At 31.5% G+C, this 21,158-nt stretch overlaps 1 protein-coding gene and 1 long non-coding RNA gene across 10 annotated transcripts in view; one reads left to right on the top strand and one right to left on the bottom strand.

Annotated features, from left to right (window-relative positions):
• Positions 1 to 21,158, top strand: part of LOC141459631 (calpain-A-like) — a 74,254-nt gene that overhangs the window by 21,568 nt on the left and 31,528 nt on the right. Inside the window, exon 1 of one of the 6 annotated variants that reach the window (XM_074138896.1) lies at positions 16,783 to 17,228. The exons of the other annotated variants lie outside the window; for them this stretch is intronic. Within the exon in view, the coding sequence (XP_073994997.1) occupies positions 17,079 to 17,228 (150 nt within the window). The 5' untranslated portion in view covers positions 16,783 to 17,078. Of the gene's footprint in view, positions 1 to 16,782; positions 17,229 to 21,158 lie in introns of those variants that run through there. 6 annotated transcript variants of the gene reach the window in all.
• Positions 1 to 21,158, bottom strand: part of LOC141459650 (uncharacterized) — a 68,638-nt gene that overhangs the window by 21,297 nt on the left and 26,183 nt on the right. The gene's annotated exons all lie outside the window — the stretch shown is intronic.

The following is a 21,158-nucleotide window of genomic DNA, read 5'->3' as shown; positions in this document are numbered from 1 at the left end:
CTGTATATGGAGACAACTATTCTCTATAATTGTATAAAATTTCGCAAAAATCTGTCGAGTAGGAAACGAGATATTTAGTGTTAAAGTTTGGTTTCGTTTGAAACAGTGAAATCTTTAACCTCAAATATCTCGAAAACTTCTCGATAGAATTTGCGTATATTTTACCTGTATATGGAGACAACTATTCTCTATAATTGTATAAAATTTCGCAAAAATCTGTCGAGTAGGAAACGAGATATTTAGTGTTAAAGTTTGGTTTCGTTTGAAACAGTGAAATCTTTAACCTCAAATATCTCGAAAACTTCTCGATAGAATTTGCGTATATTTTACCTGTATATGGAGACAACTATTCTCTATAATTGTATAAAATTTCGCAAAAATCTGTCGAGTAGGAAACGAGATATTTAGTGTTAAAGTTTGGTTTCGTTTGAAACAGTGAAATCTTTAACCTCAAATATCTCGAAAACTTCTCGATAGAATTTGCGTATATTTTACCTGTATATGGAGACAACTATTCTCTATAATTGTATAAAATTTCGCAAAAATCTGTCGAGTAGGAAACGAGATATTTAGTGTTAAAGTTTGGTTTCGTTTGAAACAGTGAAATCTTTAACCTCAAATATCTCGAAAACTTCTCGATAGAATTTGCGTATATTTTACCTGTATATGGAGACAACTATTCTCTATAATTGTATAAAATTTCGCAAAAATCTGTCGAGTAGGAAACGAGATATTTAGTGTTAAAGTTTGGTTTCGTTTGAAACAGTGAAATCTTTAACCTCAAATATCTCGAAAACTAATCGATAGATTTTTTTTCTATTTTACCTGTACATGGAGACAACAATTGTCTATTATTGTGTAGAATTTTGTAAAAATCTGTCAAGTAGGAAACGAGATATTTAGTGTTAAAGTTTGGTTTCGTTTGAAACAGTGAAATCTTTAACCTCAAATATCTCGAAAACTTCTCGCTAGAATTTGCGTATATTTTACCTGTATATGGAGACAACTATTCTCTATAATTGTATTGAATTTCGCAAAAATCTGTCGAGTAGGAAACGAGATATTTAGTGTTAAAGTTTGTTTTCGTTTGAAACAGTGAAATCTTTAACCTCAAATATCTCGAAAACTTCTCGATAGAATTTGCGTATATTTTACCTGTATATGGAGACAACTATTCTCTATAATTGTATTGAATTTCGCAAAAATCTGTCGAGTAGGAAACGAGATATTTAGTGTTAAAGTTTGGTTTCGTTTGAAACAGTGAAATCTTTAACCTCAAATATCTCGAAAACTTCTCGATAGAATTTGCGTATATTTTACCTGTATATGGAGACAACTATTCTCTATAATTGTATAAAATTTCGCAAAAATCTGTCGAGTAGGAAACGAGATATTTAGTGTTAAAGTTTGGTTTCGTTTGAAACAGTGAAATCTTTAACCTCAAATATCTCGAAAACTAATCGATAGATTTTTTTTCTATTTTACCTGTACATGGAGACAACAATTGTCTATTATTGTGTAGAATTTTGTAAAAATCTGTCAAGTAGGAAACGAGATATTTAGTGTTAAAGTTTGGATTCGTTTGAAACAGTAAAATCTTTAACCTCAAATATCTCGAAAACTTCTCGCTAGAATTTGCGTATATTTTACCTGTATATGGAGACAACTATTCTCTATAATTGTATAGAATTTCGCAAAAATCTGTCGAGTAGGAAACGAGATATTTAGTGTTAAAGTTTGGTTTCGTTTGAAACAGTGAAATCTTTAACCTCAAATATCTCGAAAACTTCTCGATAGAATTTGCGTATATTTTACCTGTATATGGAGACAACTATTCTCTATAATTGTATAGAATTTCGCAAAAATCTGTCGAGTAGGAAACGAGATATTTAGTGTTAAAGTTTGGTTTCGTTTGAAACAGTGAAATCTTTAACCTCAAATATCTCGAAAACTTCTCGCTAGAATTTGCGTATATTATACCTGTATATGGAGACAACTATTCTCTATAATTGTATAGAATTTCGCAAAAATCTGTCGAGTAGGAAACGAGATATTTAGTGTTAAAGTTTGGTTTCGTTTGAAACAGTGAAATCTTTAACCTCAAATATCTCGAAAACTTCTCGATAGAATTTGCGTATATTTTACCTGTATATGGAGACAACTATTCTCTATAATTGTATAAAATTTCGGAAAAATCTGTCGAGTAGGAAACGAGATATTTAGTGTTAAAGTTTGGTTTCGTTTGAAACAGTGAAATCTTTAACCTCAAATATCTCGAAAACTAATCGATAGATTTTTTTTCTATTTTACCTGTACATGGAGATAACAATTGTCTATTATTGTGTAGAATTTTGTAAAAATCTGTCAAGTAGGAAACGAGATATTTAGTGTTAAAGTTTGGTTTCGTTTGAAACAGTGAAATCTTTAACCTCAAATATCTCGAAAACTTCTCGCTAGAATTTGCGTATATTTTACCTGTATATGGAGACAACTATTCTCTATAATTGTATTGAATTTCGCAAAAATCTGTCGAGTAGGAAACGAGATATTTAGTGTTAAAGTTTGGTTTCGTTTGAAACAGTGAAATCTTTAACCTCAAATATCTCGAAAACTTCTCGATAGAATTTGCGTATATTTTACCTGTATATGGAGACAACTATTCTCTATAATTGTATAAAATTTCGCAAAAATCTGTCGAGTAGGAAACGAGATATTTAGTGTTAAAGTTTGGTTTCGTTTGAAACAGTGAAATCTTTAACCTCAAATATCTCGAAAACTTCTCGCTAGAATTTGCGTATATTTTACCTGTATATGGAGACAACTATTCTCTATAATTGTATAGAATTTCGCAAAAATCTGTCGAGTAGGAAACGAGATATTTAGTGTTAAAGTTTGGTTTCGTTTGAAACAGTGAAATCTTTAACCTCAAATATCTCGAAAACTAATCGATAGATTTTTTTTCTATTTTACCTGTACATGGAGACAACAATTGTCTATTATTGTGTAGAATTTTGTAAAAATCTGTCAAGTAGGAAACGAGATATTTAGTGTTAAAGTTTGGATTCGTTTGAAACAGTAAAATCTTTAACCTAAAATATCTCGAAAACTTCTCGCTAGAATTTGCGTATATTTTACCTGTATATGGAGACAACTATTCTCTATAATTGTATAGAATTTCGCAAAAATCTGTCGAGTAGGAAACGAGATATTTAGTGTTAAAGTTTGGTTTCGTTTGAAACAGTGAAATCTTTAACCTCAAATATCTCGAAAACTTCTCGATAGAATTTGCGTATATTTTACCTGTATATGGAGACAACTATTCTCTATAATTGTATAGAATTTCGCAAAAATCTGTCGAGTAGGAAACGAGATATTTAGTGTTAAAGTTTGGTTTCGTTTGAAACTGTGAAATCTTTAACCTCAAATATCTCGAAAACTTCTCGCTAGAATTTGCGTATATTTTACCTATATATGGAGACAACTATTCTCTATAATTGTATAGAATTTCGCAAAAATCTGTCGAGTAGGAAACGAGATATTTAGTGTTAAAGTTTGGTTTCGTTTGAAACAGTGAAATCTTTAACCTCAAATATCTCGAAAACTTCTCGATAGAATTTGCGTATATTTTACCTGTATATGGAGACAACTATTCTCTATAATTGTATAAAATTTCGCAAAAATCTGTCGAGTAGGAAACGAGATATTTAGTGTTAAAGTTTGGTTTCGTTTGAAACAGTGAAATCTTTAACCTCAAATATCTCGAAAACTAATCGATAGATTTTTTTTCTATTTTACCTGTACATGGAGACAACAATTGTCTATTATTGTGTAGAATTTTGTAAAAATCTGTCAAGTAGGAAACGAGATATTTAGTGTTAAAGTTTGGTTTCGTTTGAAACAGTGAAATCTTTAACCTCAAATATCTCGAAAACTTCTCGCTAGAATTTGCGTATATTTTACCTGTATATGGAGACAACTATTCTCTATAATTGTATTGAATTTCGCAAAAATCTGTCGAGTAGGAAACGAGATATTTAGTGTTAAAGTTTGGTTTCGTTTGAAACAGTGAAATCTTTAACCTCAAATATCTCGAAAACTTCTCGATAGAATTTGCGTATATTTTACCTGTATATGGAGACAACTATTCTCTATAATTGTATAAAATTTCGCAAAAATCTGTCGAGTAGGAAACGAGATATTTAGTGTTAAAGTTTGGTTTCGTTTGAAACAGTGAAATCTTTAACCTCAAATATCTCGAAAACTTCTCGCTAGAATTTGCGTATATTTTACCTGTATATGGAGACAACTATTCTCTATAATTGTATAGAATTTCGCAAAAATCTGTCGAGTAGGAAACGAGATATTTAGTGTTAAAGTTTGGTTTCGTTTGAAACAGTGAAATCTTTAACCTCAAATATCTCGAAAACTTCTCGATAGAATTTGCGTATATTTTACCTGTATATGGAGACAACTATTCTCTATAATTGTATAGAATTTCGCAAAAATCTGTCGAGTAGGAAACGAGATATTTAGTGTTAAAGTTTGGTTTCGTTTGAAACAGTGAAATCTTTAACCTCAAATATCTCGAAAACTTCTCGCTAGAATTTGCGTATATTTTACCTGTATATGGAGACAACTATTCTCTATAATTGTATTGAATTTCGCAAAAATCTGTCGAGTAGGAAACGAGATATTTAGTGTTAAAGTTTGGTTTCGTTTGAAACAGTGAAATCTTTAACCTCAAATATCTCGAAAACTTCTCGATAGAATTTGCGTATATTTTACCTGTATATGGAGACAACTATTCTCTATAATTGTATTGAATTTCGCAAAAATCTGTCGAGTAGGAAACGAGATATTTAGTGTTAAAGTTTGGTTTCGTTTGAAACAGTGAAATCTTTAACCTCAAATATCTCGAAAACTTCTCGATAGAATTTGCGTATATTTTACCTGTATATGGAGACAACTATTCTCTATAATTGTATAAAATTTCGCAAAAATCTGTCGAGTAGGAAACGAGATATTTAGTGTTAAAGTTTGGTTTCGTTTGAAACAGTGAAATCTTTAACCTCAAATATCTCGAAAACTAATCGATAGATTTTTTTTCTATTTTACCTGTACATGGAGACAACAATTGTCTATTATTGTGTAGAATTTTGTAAAAATCTGTCAAGTAGGAAACGAGATATTTAGTGTTAAAGTTTGGATTCGTTTGAAACAGTAAAATCTTTAACCTCAAATATCTCGAAAACTTCTCGCTAGAATTTGCGTATATTTTACCTGTATATGGAGACAACTATTCTCTATAATTGTATAGAATTTCGCAAAAATCTGTCGAGTAGGAAACGAGATATTTAGTGTTAAAGTTTGGTTTCGTTTGAAACAGTGAAATCTTTAACCTCAAATATCTCGAAAACTTCTCGATAGAATTTGCGTATATTTTACCTGTATATGGAGACAACTATTCTCTATAATTGTATAGAATTTCGCAAAAATCTGTCGAGTAGGAAACGAGATATTTAGTGTTAAAGTTTGGTTTCGTTTGAAACAGTGAAATCTTTAACCTCAAATATCTCGAAAACTTCTCGCTAGAATTTGCGTATATTTTACCTGTATATGGAGACAACTATTCTCTATAATTGTATAGAATTTCGCAAAAATCTGTCGAGTAGGAAACGAGATATTTAGTGTTAAAGTTTGGTTTCGTTTGAAACAGTGAAATCTTTAACCTCAAATATCTCGAAAACTTCTCGATAGAATTTGCGTATATTTTACCTGTATATGGAGACAACTATTCTCTATAATTGTATAAAATTTCGCAAAAATCTGTCGAGTAGGAAACGAGATATTTAGTGTTAAAGTTTGGTTTCGTTTGAAACAGTGAAATCTTTAACCTCAAATATCTCGAAAACTAATCGATAGATTTTTTTTCTATTTTACCTGTACATGGAGACAACAATTGTCTATTATTGTGTAGAATTTTGTAAAAATCTGTCAAGTAGGAAACGAGATATTTAGTGTTAAAGTTTGGTTTCGTTTGAAACAGTGAAATCTTTAACCTCAAATATCTCGAAAACTTCTCGCTAGAATTTGCGTATATTTTACCTGTATATGGAGACAACTATTCTCTATAATTGTATTGAATTTCGCAAAAAACTGTCGAGTAGGAAACGAGATATTTAGTGTTAAAGTTTGGTTTCGTTTGAAACAGTGAAATCTTTAACCTCAAATATCTCGAAAACTTCTCGATAGAATTTGCGTATATTTTACCTGTATATGGAGACAACTATTCTCTATAATTGTATAAAATTTCGCAAAAATCTGTCGAGTAGGAAACGAGATATTTAGTGTTAAAATTTGGTTTCGTTTGAAACAGTGAAATCTTTAACCTCAAATATCTCGAAAACTTCTCGCTAGAATTTGCGTATATTTTACCTGTATATGGAGACAACTATTCTCTATAATTGTATAGAATTTCGCAAAAATCTGTCGAGTAGGAAACGAGATATTTAGTGTTAAAGTTTGGTTTCGTTTGAAACAGTGAAATCTTTAACCTCAAATATCTCGAAAACTTCTCGATAGAATTTGCGTATATTTTACCTGTATATGGAGACAACTATTCTCTATAATTGTATAAAATTTCGCAAAAATCTGTCGAGTAGGAAACGAGATATTTAGTGTTAAAGTTTGGTTTCGTTTGAAACAGTGAAATCTTTAACCTCAAATATCTCGAAAACTTCTCGATAGAATTTGCGTATATTTTACCTGTATATGGAGACAACTATTCTCTATAATTGTATAAAATTTCGCAAAAATCTGTCGAGTAGGAAACGAGATATTTAGTGTTAAAGTTTGGTTTCGTTTGAAACAGTGAAATCTTTAACCTCAAATATCTCGAAAACTTCTCGCTAGAATTTGCGTATATTTTACCTGTATATGGAGACAACTATTCTCTATAATTGTATTGAATTTCGCAAAAATCTGTCGAGTAGGAAACGAGATATTTAGTGTTAAAGTTTGGTTTCGTTTGAAACAGTGAAATCTTTAACCTCAAATATCTCGAAAACTAATCGATAGATTTTTTTTCTATTTTACCTGTATATGGAGACTACTATTGTCTATTATTGTGTAGAATTTTGTAAAAATCTGTCAAGTAGGAAACGAGATATTTAGTGTTAAAGTTTGGTTTCGTTTGAAACAGTGAAATCTTTAACCTCAAATATCTCGAAAACTTCTCGCTAGAATTTGCGTATATTTTACCTGTATATGGAGACAACTATTCTCTATAATTGTATTGAATTTCGCAAAAATCTGTCGAGTAGGAAACGAGATATTTATTGTTAAAGTTTGGTTTCGTTTGAAACAGTGAAATCTTTAACCTCAAATATCTCGAAAACTAATCGATAGATTTTTTTTCTATTTTACCTGTATATGGAGACAACAATTGTCTATTATTGTGTAGAATTTTGTAAAAATCTGTCAAGTAGGAAACGAGATATTTAGTGTTAAAGTTTGGTTTCGTTTGAAACAGTGAAATCTTTAACCTCAAATATCTCGAAAACTTCTCGCTAGAATTTGCGTATATTTTACCTGTATATGGAGACAACTATTCTCTATAATTGTATTGAATTTCGCAAAAATCTGTCGAGTAGGAAACGAGATATTTATTGTTAAAGTTTGGTTTCGTTTGAAACAGTGAAATCTTTAACCTCAAATATCTCGAAAACTTTTTGATAGAATTTGCGTATATTTTACCTGTATATGGAGACAACTATTCTCTATAATTGTATTGAATTTCGCAAAAATCTGTCGAGTAGGAAACGAGATATTTAGTGTTAAAGTTTGGTTTCGTTTGAAACAGTGAAATCTTTAACCTCAAATATCTCGAAAACTTCTCGATAGAATTTGCGTATATTTTACCTGTATATGGAGACAACTATTCTCTATAATTGTATAGAATTTCGCAAAAATCTGTCGAGTAGGAAACGAGATATTTAGTGTTAAAGTTTGGTTTCGTTTGAAACAGTGAAATTTTTAACCTCAAATATCTCGAAAACTAATCGATAGATTTTTTTTCTATTTTACCTGTACATGGAGACAACAATTGTCTATTATTGTGTAGAATTTTGTAAAAATCTGTCAAGTAGGAAACGAGATATTTAGTGTTAAAGTTTGGTTTCGTTTGAAACAGTGAAATCTTTAACCTCAAATATCTCGAAAACTTCTCGATAGAATTTGCGTATATTTTACCTGTATATGGAGACAACTATTCTCTATAATTGTATAAAATTTCGCAAAAATCTGTCGAGTAGGAAACGAGATATTTAGTGTTAAAATTTGGTTTCGTTTGAAACAGTGAAATCTTTAACCTCAAATATCTCGAAAACTAATCGATAGATTTTTTTTCTATTTTACCTGTACATGGAGACAACAATTGTCTATTATTGTGTAGAATTTTGTAAAAATCTGTCAAGTAGGAAACGAGATATTTAGTGTTAAAGTTTGGTTTCGTTTGAAACAGTGAAATCTTTAACCTCAAATATCTCGAAAACTTCTCGCTAGAATTTGCGTATAATTTACCTGTATATGGAGACAACTATTCTCTATAATTGTATAGAATTTCGCAAAAATCTGTCGAGTAGGAAACGAGATATTTAGTGTTAAAGTTTGGTTTCGTTTGAAACAGTGAAATCTTTAACCTCAAATATCTCGAAAACTTCTCGATAGAATTTGCGTATATTTTACCTGTATATGGGGACAACTATTCTCTATAATTGTATAGAATTTCGCAAAAATCTGTCGAGTAGGAAACGAGATATTTAGTGTTAAAGTTTGGTTTCGTTTGAAACAGTGAAATCTTTAACCTCAAATATCTCGAAAACTTCTCGATAGAATTTGCGTATATTTTACCTGTATATAGAGACAACTATTCTCTATAATTGTATAAAATTTCGCAAAAATCTGTCGAGTAGGAAACGAGATATTTAGTGTTAAAGTTTGGTTTCGTTTGAAACAGTGAAATCTTTAACCTCAAATATCTCGAAAACTAATCGATAGATTTTTTTTCTATTTTACCTGTATATGGAGACAACAATTGTCTATTATTGTGTAGAATTTTGTAAAAATCTGTCAAGTAGGAAACGAGATATTTAGTGTTAAAGTTTGGTTTCGTTTGAAACAGTGAAATCTTTAACCTCAAATATCTCGAAAACTTCTCGATAGAATTTGCGTATATTTTACCTGTATATGGGGACAACTATTGTCTATAATTGTATAAAATTTCGCAAAAATCTGTCGAGTAGGAAACGAGATATTTAGTGTTAAAGTTTGGTTTCGTTTGAAACAGTGAAATCTTTAACCTCAAATATCTCGAAAACTTCTCGATAGAATTTGCGTATATTTTACCTGTATATGGGAACAACTATTCTCTATAATTGTATAAAATTTCGCAAAAATCTGTCGAGTAGGAAACGAGATATTTAGTGTTAAAGTTTGGTTTCGTTTGAAACAGTGAAATCTTTAACCTCAAGTATCTCGAAAACTTCTCGATAGAATTTGCGTATATTTTACCTGTATATGGAGACAACTATTCTCTATAATTGTATAGAATTTCGCAAAAATCTGTCGAGTAGGAAACGAGATATTTAGTGTTAAAGTTTGGTTTCGTTTGAAACAGTGAAATCTTTAACCTCAAATATCTCGAAAACTACTTGATAGATTTTGCGTATATTTTACCTGTATATGGAGACTACTATTGTCTATAATTGCATAGAATTTCGTTAAAATCTGTCGAGTAGGAAACGAGATATTTAGAGTTAATGTTTGGATTCAAACGAAACAGTGAAATCTTTAACTTCAAATATCTCGAAAACTACTCGATAGATTTTGTTTATATTTTACCTGTATATGGAGACAACTATTCTCTATAATTGTATAATATTTCGCAAAAATCTGTCGAGTAGGAAACGAGATATATAGTGTTAAAGTTTGGTTTCCTTTGAAACAGTGAAATCTTTAACCTCAAATATCTCGAAAACTACTTGATAGATTTTGCGTAAATTTTACCTGTATATGGAGACTACTATTGTCTATAATTGCATAGAATTTCGTTAAAATCTGTCGAGTAGGAAACGAGATATTTAGAGTTAATGTTTGGATTCAAACGAAACAGTGAAATCTTTAACTTCAAATATCTCGAAAACTACTCGATAGATTTTGTTTATATTTTACCTGTATATGGAGACAACTATTCTCTATAATTGTATAATATTTCGCAAAAATCTGTCGAGTAGGTAACGAGATATATAGTGTTAAAGTTTGGTTTCCTTTGAAACAGTGAAATCTTTAACCTCAAATATCTCGAAAACTACTTGATAGATTTTGCGTATATTTTACCTGTATATGGAGACTACTATTGTCTATAATTGCATAGAATTTCGTTAAAATCTGTCGAGTAGGAAACGAGATATTTAGAGTTAATGTTTGGATTCAAACGAAACAGTGAAATCTTTAACTTCAAATATCTCGAAAACTACTTGATAGATTTTGTTTATATTTTACCTGTATATGGAGACAACTATTCTCTATAATTGTATAATATTTCGCAAAAATCTGTCGAGTAGGAAACGAGATATTTAGTGTTAAAGTTTGGTTTCGTTTGAAACAGTGAAATCTTTAACCTCAAATATCTCGAAAACTACTTGATAGATTTTGCGTAAATTTTACCTGTATATGGAGACTACTATTGTCTATAATTGCATAGAATTTCGTTAAAATCTGTCGAGTAGGAAACGAGATATTTAGAGTTAATGTTTGGATTCAAACGAAACAGTGAAATCTTTAACTTCAAATATCTCGAAAACTACTCGATAGATTTTGTTTATATTTTACCTGTATATGGAGACAACTATTCTCTATAATTGTATAATATTTCGCAAAAATCTGTCGAGTAGGAAACGAGATATATAGTGTTAAAGTTTGGTTTCCTTTGAAACAGTGAAATCTTTAACCTCAAATATCTCGAAAACTACTTGATAGATTTTGCGTATATTTTACCTGTATATGGAGACTACTATTGTCTATAATTGCATAGAATTTCGTTAAAATCTGTCGAGTAGGAAACGAGATATTTAGAGTTAATGTTTGGATTCAAACGAAACAGTGAAATCTTTAACTTCAAATATCTCGAAAACTACTCGATAGATTTTGTTTATATTTTACCTGTATTTGGAGACAACTATTCTCTATAATTGTATAATATTTCGCAAAAATCTGTCGAGTAGGAAACGAGATATATAGTGTTAAAGTTTGGTTTCCTTTGAAACAGTGAAATCTTTAACTTCAAATATCTCGAAAACTACTCGATAGATTTTGTTTATATTTTACCTGTATATGGAGACAACTATTCTCTATAATTGTATAAAATTTCGCAAAAATCTGTCGAGTAGGAAACGAGATATTTAGTGTTAAAGTTTGGTTTTCTTTGAAACAGTGAATTCTTTTACTTCAAATATCTTGTAAACTACTCGATAGATTTTGTTTATATTTTACCTGTATATGGAGACAACTATTCTCATAAAATTTCGCAAAAATCTGTCGAGTAGGAAACGAGATATATAGTGTTAATGTTTGGATTCAAACGAAACAGTGAAATCTTTAACTTCAAATATCTCGAAAACTACTCGATAGATTTTGTTTATATTTTACCTGTATATGGAGACAACTATTCTCTATAATTGTATAATATTTCGCAAAAATCTGTCGAGTAGGAAACGAGATATATAGTGTTAAAGTTTGGTTTCCTTTGAAACAGTGAAATCTTTAACCTCAAATATCTCGAAAACTACTTGATAGATTTTGCGTATATTTTACCTGTATATGGAGACTACTATTGTCTATAATTGCATAGAATTTCGTTAAAATCTGTCGAGTAGGAAACGAGATATTTAGAGTTAATGTTTGGATTCAAACGAAACAGTGAAATCTTTAACCTCAAATATCTCGAAAACTTCTCAATAGAATTTGCGTATTTTTTACCTGTATATGGGGACAACTATTGTCTATAATTGTATAGAATTTCGCAAAAATCTGTCGAGTAGGAAACGAGATATTTAGAGTTAAAGTTTGGTTTCGTTTGAAACAGTGAAATCTTTAACCTCAAATATCTCGAAAACTTCTCGATAGAATTTGCGTATTTTTTACCTGTATATGGAGACAACGTTTGTCTCTAATTGTATGAAATTTCGCAAAAATCTGTCGAGTAGGAAACGAGATATTTAGTGTTAAAGTTTGGTTTCGTTTGAAACAGTGAAATCTTTAACCTCAAATATCTCGAAAACTTCTCGATAGAATTTGCGTATATTTTACCTGTATATGGGAACAACTATTCTCTATAATTGTATAAAATTTCGCAAAAATCTGTCGAGTAGGAAACGAGATATTTAGTGTTAAAGTTTGGTTTCGTTTGAAACAGTGAAATCTTTAACCTCAAATATCTCGAAAACTTCTCGATAGAATTTGCGTATATTTTACCTGTATATGGAGACAACTATTCTCTATAATTGTATAGAATTTCGCAAAAATCTGTCGAGTAGGAAACGAGATATTTAGTGTTAAAGTTTGGTTTCGTTTGAAACAGTGAAATCTTTAACCTCAAATATCTCGAAAACTTCTCGATAGAATTTGCGTATATTTTACCTGTATATGGAGACAACTATTCTCTATAATTGTATAGAATATCGCAAAAATCTATCGAGTAGGAAACGAGATATTTAGTGTTAAAGTTTGGTTTCGTTTGAAACAGTGAAATCTTTAACCTCAAATATCTCGAAAACTTCTCGATAGAATTTCCGTATATTTTACCTGTATATGGGGACAACTATTGTCTATAATTGTATAGAATTTCGCAAAAATCTGTCGAGTAGGAAACGAGATATTTAGTGTTAAAGTTAGGTTTCGTTTGAAACAGTGAAATCTTTAACCTCAAATATCTTGAAAACTTCTCGATAGAATTTGCGTATAATTTACCTGTATATGGGGACAACTATTGTCTATAATTGTATAGAATTTCGCAAAAATCTGTCGAGTAGGAAACGAGATATTTAGAGTTAAAGTTTGGTTTCGTTTGAAACAGTGAAATCTTTAACCTCAAATATCTCGAAAACTTCTCAATAGAATTTGCGTATTTTTTACCTGTATATGGAGACAACTATTCTCTATAATTGTATAATATTTCGCAAAAATCTGTCGAGTAGGAAACGAGATATATAGTGTTAAAGTTTGGTTTCCTTTGAAACAGTGAAATCTTTAACCTCAAATATCTCGAAAACTACTTGATAGATTTTGCGTATATTTTACCTGTATATGGAGACTACTATTGTCTATAATTGCATAGAATTTCGTTAAAATCTGTCGAGTAGGAAACGAGATATTTAGAGTTAATGTTTGGATTCAAACGAAACAGTGAAATCTTTAACTTCAAATATCTCGAAAACTACTCGATAGATTTTGTTTATATTTTACCTGTATATGGAGACAACTATTCTCTATAATTGTATAATATTTCGCAAAAATCTGTCGAGTAGGAAACGAGATATATAGTGTTAAAGTTTGGTTTCCTTTGAAACAGTGAAATCTTTAACTTCAAATATCTCGAAAACTACTCGATAGATTTTGTTTATATTTTACCTGTATATGGAGACAACTATTCTCTATAATTGTATAAAATTTCGCAAAAATCTGTCGAGTAGGAAACGAGATATTTAGTGTTAAAGTTTGGTTTTCTTTGAAACAGTGAATTCTTTTACTTCAAATATCTTGTAAACTACTCGATAGATTTTGTTTATATTTTACCTGTATATGGAGACAACTATTCTCATAAAATTTCGCAAAAATCTGTCGAGTAGGAAACGAGATATATAGTGTTAAAGTTTGGTTTCCTTTGAAACAGTGAATTCTTTAACTTCAAATATCTCGAAAACTGCTCGATAGATTTTGTTTATATTTTACCTGTATATGGAGACAACTATTCTCTATAATTGTATAGAATATCGCAAAAATCTATCGAGTAGGAAACGAGATATTTAGTGTTAAAGTTTGGTTTCGTTTGAAACAGTGAAATCTTTAACCTCAAATATCTTGAAAACTTCTCGATAGAATTTGCGTATAATTTACCTGTATATGGGGACAACTATTGTCTATAATTGTATAGAATTTCGCAAAAATCTGTCGAGTAGGAAACGAGATATTTAGTGTTAAAGTTTGGTATCGTTTGAAACAGTGAAATCTTTAACCTCAAATATCTCGAAAACTTCTCGATAGAATTTGCGTATATTTTACCTGTATATGGGGACAACTATTGTCTATAATTGTATAGAATTTCGCAAAAATCTGTCGAGTAGGAAAAGGAGATATTTAGAGTTAAAGTTTGGTTTCGTTTGAAACAGTGAAATCTTTAACCTCAAATATCTCGAAAACTTCTCAATAGAATTTGCGTATTTTTTACCTGTATATGGAGACAACTTTTGTCTCTAATTGTATGAAATTTCGCAAAAATCTGTCGAGTAGGAAACGAGATATTTAGTGTTAAAGTTTGGTTTCGTTTGAAACAGTGAAATCTTTAACCTCAAATATCTCGAAAACTACTTGATAGATTTTGCGTATATTTTACCTGTATATGGAGACTACTATTGTCTATAATTGCATAGAATTTCGTTAAAATCTGTCGAGTAGGAAACGAGATATTTATAGTTAATGTTTGGATTCAAACGAAACAGTGAAATCTTTAACTTCAAATATCTCGAAAACTACTCGATAGATTTTGTTTATATTTTACCTGTATATGGAGACAACTATTCTCTATAATTGTATAATATTTCGCAAAAATCTGTCGAGTAGGAAACGAGATATATAGTGTTAAAGTTTGGTTTCCTTTGAAACAGTGAAATCTTTAACCTCAAATATCTCGAAAACTACTTGATAGATTTTGCGTATATTTTACCTGTATATGGAGACTACTATTGTCTATAATTGCATAGAATTTCGTTAAAATCTGTCGAGTAGGAAACGAGATATTTAGAGTTAATGTTTGGATTCAAACGAAACAGTGAAATCTTTAACTTCAAATATCTCGAAAACTACTCGATAGATTTTGTTTATATTTTACCTGTATATGGAGACAACTATTCTCTATAATTGTATAATATTTCGCAAAAATCTGTCGAGTAGGAAACGAGATATTTAGTGTTAAAGTTTGGTTTTCTTTGAAACAGTGAATTCTTTTACTTCAAATATCTTGTAAACTACTCGATAGATTTTGTTTATATTTTACCTGTATATGGAGACAACTATTCTCATAAAATTTCGCAAAAATCTGTCGAGTAGGAAACGAGATATATAGTGTTAAAGTTAGGTTTCGTTTGAAACAGTGAATTCTTTAACTTCAAATATCTCGAAAACTGCTCGATAGATTTTGTTTATATTTTAGCTGTATATCACTTATTCAGCTAACATTTCTCTACAATTAGGGGAAAGATTCATTAAAATCTGAAGAACAGGAATATTGGTTGGAAATGTGATGTGTTTGCAAATCTTTCTTTATTTTTTCTTGAATACTGGTTTTGGGGTAGTTTTCTCGGTATGGTTATGCTGCTCTGTAAGGTTACATTTGATTGCAATGGATGGCTACCATTTTTTTTTACTGTTGCTAAGAATGTTATTTGTCTGAAATATTTGAAGATTTTGGAAAAATTGGAAAACTCGAGTTTGGTAGTGTGAAAGTGGTGTGAATTTTCGTAATATTAGTAGACATTCGCATCTATTGTGACAATCTGTTTCGGAATGTATTTTGGATTCGAATACAGAAATCACAATATTGCAATACTTCTTTCTCGCATAAGTAAGCATAAGTAAGAATAAATACAGTATTAGTGCCAGGCAATTTCATTATCTTCTTTTGTGATGAGTTATGACTGATGAGGGTCATTTCCTGTATGCCGATTAATACGAATTTAAAATATTCTCTCATGTATTACAATTAATTTTTCAAGGCCATGTAATATCGCTGTAATAATTCGATTGTTAGAAATACAACAAATCAAACGCAGTAGCTAATTGTAGAGGCGCCAATTCGGTCCTACATTAGCATTTCCGTATTAACATCACGTAGATCTGACTTTTTTACTTCATTTTTCTGCAGAAATTTTCTTTAAGGGTAGTTCTTATGAGACTGATTGCGGCAGGCATTGGTGTATTCAGTATATTGTACGGTTCAACTAATTGAATATGGTTCAATTATTCCCAGTTTGTTAGTTAGGACCTGGAGAACAGTAATTGCAGGAAGTCCTGAGAGTGTGCACTCCAGATATTTTGGTTGCAAATGTGGTGTAGATTCAATGGATTGGTTATCATCTGGCATACCAAGAAAAAGTTAGTCAGTTTCAAGAATATTCCGTTGAGGCGGTAAAGCATTTTTGCCTGTGTTGACACAATTCTCAACGATCATAATCTTGCTTAATTAGTTTAAATTAAATTAATGTTTTTGCTTATAGTCTACGTAAATAATGTTGATGCCTACTAAATTTAGCTGTTTTTTTTACTCCGTTTTTTTTAAGTTAGTACCTATAATTAATACATTAAGTGGCAAAAAGTTGATTAGATTAAGATTAATGGAGATGTGGTGCAAGCATTGACTGATAGATAGCGCAGCGATGCACTCAACCTAGAAGAGTAATCTAGTAGAGAGGGGATGAATGGTCGACTATTAAACAATGTGCATACCTCAGCAACAGACTGACAGAGAATTACGCTGTTGTTGTGCTGGAGGTGTAGTCAGTCGGCTTAATCCGGCAGATTTTGCAGTGCGTGTTTTTTTGTTTTGGATTCATTTGGTGTATTTCACTCTCGTATTAGCACTAATTGTTTAGTTTTGGTTTTTTAAATTTCCATTTGCTGCGACATTTTAAATGTGTACTTTGTTTTCAAAAAAGTTTCTTTAAATTAAATGAAAAGTTGTCCGATTACCTAGACTAGTGCATTAAGGTTAAGGTTTTCTACAATACAATAAAAAAAAAAAAAAAAAAATGGGCGAAGAGGATGTAGGTACAGCGTTGATGAACGGACTTGGTGAAACGCTGAAAGATATCACTTCCGGCAACGTAAGTCCGGATACCTTTATCAAAGCGGTCTCTGGATTTAAAAAGAAACTACCATCATTGGCCAAATTTAAAGTGGTTAGTAAATATTTTTATTTAATTTTTAATTCTGCCCAGTTTAATGTAAGAGTAAAAAATTATGTTTACTAGTTTTGGTAGGTGTGAAATAATGATTTCAAGTTCACTGTTAAAAATGAATCAGTAGATTTTGCTTTAATTGTAGTCACGCACATTTCCGGTTTTGTGATTTACCGGATGTATAGTTTTTGCTGAAATAGTTTTTTTTAAAAGGATTTTCGCTGAAACGTTTCCGATTTTCTTTCTAATTTGGGTCACTAATTACACGTATTTTTTTTTTTTAATTATTTAAGGCGCATCAACATCTCAGGTTATTGTCGCCCGGAGCTTTTTTCAGTGCACTGCCGGCCTCCGAACAGTGTTCACTCGTTACAGATAATCCACCGGACAGTGAGCTGTAAGAAGCTCCTAGGAAGATAAAATCTAAGGGTCAGCAGCTGGATTCGAACCCTCCGGGACCTCCGCGTGGGAATCCAATACGCTAACCGCATAGCTAACCCCTTCCCTTAATTTACAGGCATTAACTTCTATACGGAACATTTTTTCCTGGGAAATTTCCATTAAGGGCACTTCTGGGAGAGAGGGATGGTTAAACATTCCTCTAGCCGTGCTATTACGGCTTTATCACCTGTGTAGTCTTTAAAGAGACCTGTAAAGCTAATATGTACTGGGTTCGATTACCCGGTGTCTAGGCCTTGGATTTTATTTAAAGGTTAATTAAAGAAATTTACAGTAAAGTATGTTTGCTAGTCGCCTCCGTCCATGACACCCAATTTGGTAGTTGGACGTAAAGCCTGCCTGAAAAAATAGACAGTCTTTAAAGGTAAAAACAAAAAAGGAACAAAACTTCTGAGCTAAAAAAAAGAAGAAATCTTTGACCGGAAGGAAGTGCAAATTTCATTACGATCTGATGAATATGTACGGGAGATACTGGAGACGTAAAGTCAGGGCAGGTTTGAAACTATAAAAACTTCAGCTTGCATTATCTTCAAAACTAGGTAATACTTTGTTAATATTGATCTTCAACTCCTACATAAAGTACGATTGAGTCACAAAAAAGTTCGATTTGCTGCATGTTTATTTCTCTATTGTGCGTGATGTTTTAGGTGATTAGTTTTAATCTCAACTGGTATCGATACCGACGATGGTATCGTCAAATTGACCCGCGTGTTTTTCTTTTGCGTGGCCTTTTTGTTGGAATTAACTATTAAAAGTGGCAAAGTCAGTGGGATAATGTATCTGAATAAGCCATGTGTGCGAAATGCCAAAGGTGATTAGTTTTAATCTCAACTGGTATCGATACCGACGATGGTATCGTCAAATTGACCCGCGTGTTTTTCTTTTGCGTGGCCTTTTTGTTGGAATTAACTATTAAAAGTGGCAAAGTCAGTGGGATAATGTATCTGAATAAGCCATGTGTGCGAAATGCCAAAGTCGAGAACTACCCGCGGCATGAATCGGTAATTTAAAGAGGCTAAGGATTGGACATACACGTGTGACACATGGGTACCTCCTCATTGCCGAAAGAAGGCCGAGGTGCCCGCGATGCCGAGAAAGGCTGACAGAGTCGCACGTGTTGGAAGGGTGTCAGGCACTGCGAACCCAGAGGGAATCAGCAGGCCTGCCACATGACCAGCGCGCAATTCTCCAAGAGGGTTCTCCTTATGTAAGGAGGCTATTTGATTTCTTGAAAAATATAAATTATTATAATAAAATTTAGGTATAGATTAGGTTAGCTTAGTTTAGTTCTTTTAGGGGAAAGGAATATCGAGTACTTTCCCCTTGTATGACTGAGTAGTAGTTGTGTTTAATAGCGTGAGTGTATTTATTGGCATGAAAGTATTTATTGGTGTGAGTGTATTTATTGGCGTGAATGTATTTATTGGTATGAATGATTTTATCAGTATAAGTGTATTTATTGCGAGAATGTTAGATTTAGGCTTTTAATCCGGGGTTGAAAGAAATTTATAAAAGTATTTCAACCCCCCTTAGGTTTAAATTCATTTAGGATTAGGTCACCTTTAGAGTGTGCAGGAACATTTGTTAAAAGTACTGCACACTCGAGTTAGATTCTACGGAAATAGCCTCCTTACTATTAATATTAATAATTTTCGTTTGCTAAATAAATTTTCTAAGAAAAACTAAATCATCTTTAATTATATCGATGACCTTTTAAAAGTAATGTGCTTTTAAAGTTTCGGGTCAAAGCTGACCGACCAGTTGCGATTTTAAGGATACCCAGTTTTTAGGTTAAGTTCCTTTAAAGCAATTTCTATTGGAAATTTAGGTACATTTATTCCGGTATTCTTTTTAAGTTTTAAGATAATTGTGTTAACCTTTACATACGATATATTTTGGTCCGCAATAACCGGAAAGCCTAATAGATCTATGGTGTATTATTTCAGCTAACGTGTAACCTCTAATGGTTGATCTTATAAAACTGGGCTGGGCAACTGGTTTTTAACAACTTAACTTCCCCTTTTCTTAAAAAAAATAACAACGCTTCTCTAAGATTTTCAGGAAAACAAAACAAAACTCGCCCATTTAAAGAAAGTGTAAAATATCGTAATTATATAAAATTAACCATGATGCAACAGTTTTTGCTGGTGAATCAGTGCGCGTGCGTATGTGCTAGAGCAAAAAAAACAAACTGTGCACTAGAATTGAGATGCTTTTTAGATCTTGATCTATAAGTGGGTACAAAGTGCAGTTTCAGTTTGATCTAACACCACAGGCTTACGTGGGAATTCACAATATTGCAATTATTTCGAGTCTGGTCCGGAAATAAACAGAAATGTCAATATTAAGAATAGCTTCCTCCAAGCGAGATTAAGTGAAAGTAATATAGATCTAAGTCATAATTCTTTGACGATTTTCGATCTGGTATTTTGAAAAAAAAAATTAATAAATAAATAAATCACAGAACTAAAGAAAAGGACAATCTTAGCCCTAGGGCAGGGGGTCGCCAAACTTTTTTTGACCATGGATCCCCCTAAATAATTTTTGGAAATCTCCATCGACCCCCATCATAAAAGTAATTTTCAGTTAATTAAAATAAAACTATCTATTAGGTACTGTGTTTGTATATTTATTTTATGATTTCAAAACATTTATTAAAGTAATTTTACATTGTGTAACAAATAGTTTTATGAAAAATATCTTAATGTTGAAATTTAAATATCTTAATTAAAACTGTCCGGTAGGACAGTTGTATAAGGGTTGATCGTCAAAAACTGCACGAAAAAGCGTAACGTTAAAAAACACCCAACTTTGACAATTTTTTTCTCTTTTTCTATAAAAGATAAAATTCCCAAATTTTCTTTAAAATATAGGGCAAACCCTACTTTATAACTGTAATTTTTTTGCGACCTTCCAGACCTAATAGATTTTGAGAAAAAAGTTGCCGAAAATGAGCAAAAACGGCATTTTCAGAAATTGTTGTTGTTCTTCTTCTTCTTCTTCTTCTTGTTGTTGTTGTTACCTTTTTTGTAAACTACGTAGCGCCTAAACGCGAGAACCGATTTTCATGAATGAGGTGACATTCGATTCGGAATTTTATGTAGATGTGCCTTTTGGGGGTCTCGACGCTGTACACCGAATGGGAGAGGAGTTAGCCCCCTTTATGTAAGGCCCCCTTCAAAATTATTATTACTAATTACTCTGTAAATCTTAGCCCGATTTTGATAAAATTTGGTAGGATGATAGAGTTAGGGCTCCCCTACGTAACATTAAAGCGGCGATCTGCTCTTACTCTAGTTAAGGGGAAGTATAGCAATCGTTTCAAATTATCGACAAGTGAACTGATTTTCATGAATGAAGTGTCATTCGAATCGAAATTTTGTATAGATTTGCACTTTAAAAGTCTCGTCGCTATGCCTCATATGGAGGGGAGTTTGCCCCACCAAAGTAAGGCCGTTTCTAAAACTATTA

Source organism: Rhodnius prolixus, unplaced genomic scaffold (assembly GCF_049639745.1).
Source record: "Rhodnius prolixus isolate KJV_2025 unplaced genomic scaffold, Rpr scaffold_17, whole genome shotgun sequence".
In the NCBI taxonomy this organism is placed as follows: Eukaryota; Metazoa; Arthropoda; class Insecta; order Hemiptera; family Reduviidae; genus Rhodnius; species Rhodnius prolixus.
This window is presented reverse-complemented; position numbering and strand designations above follow the sequence as displayed.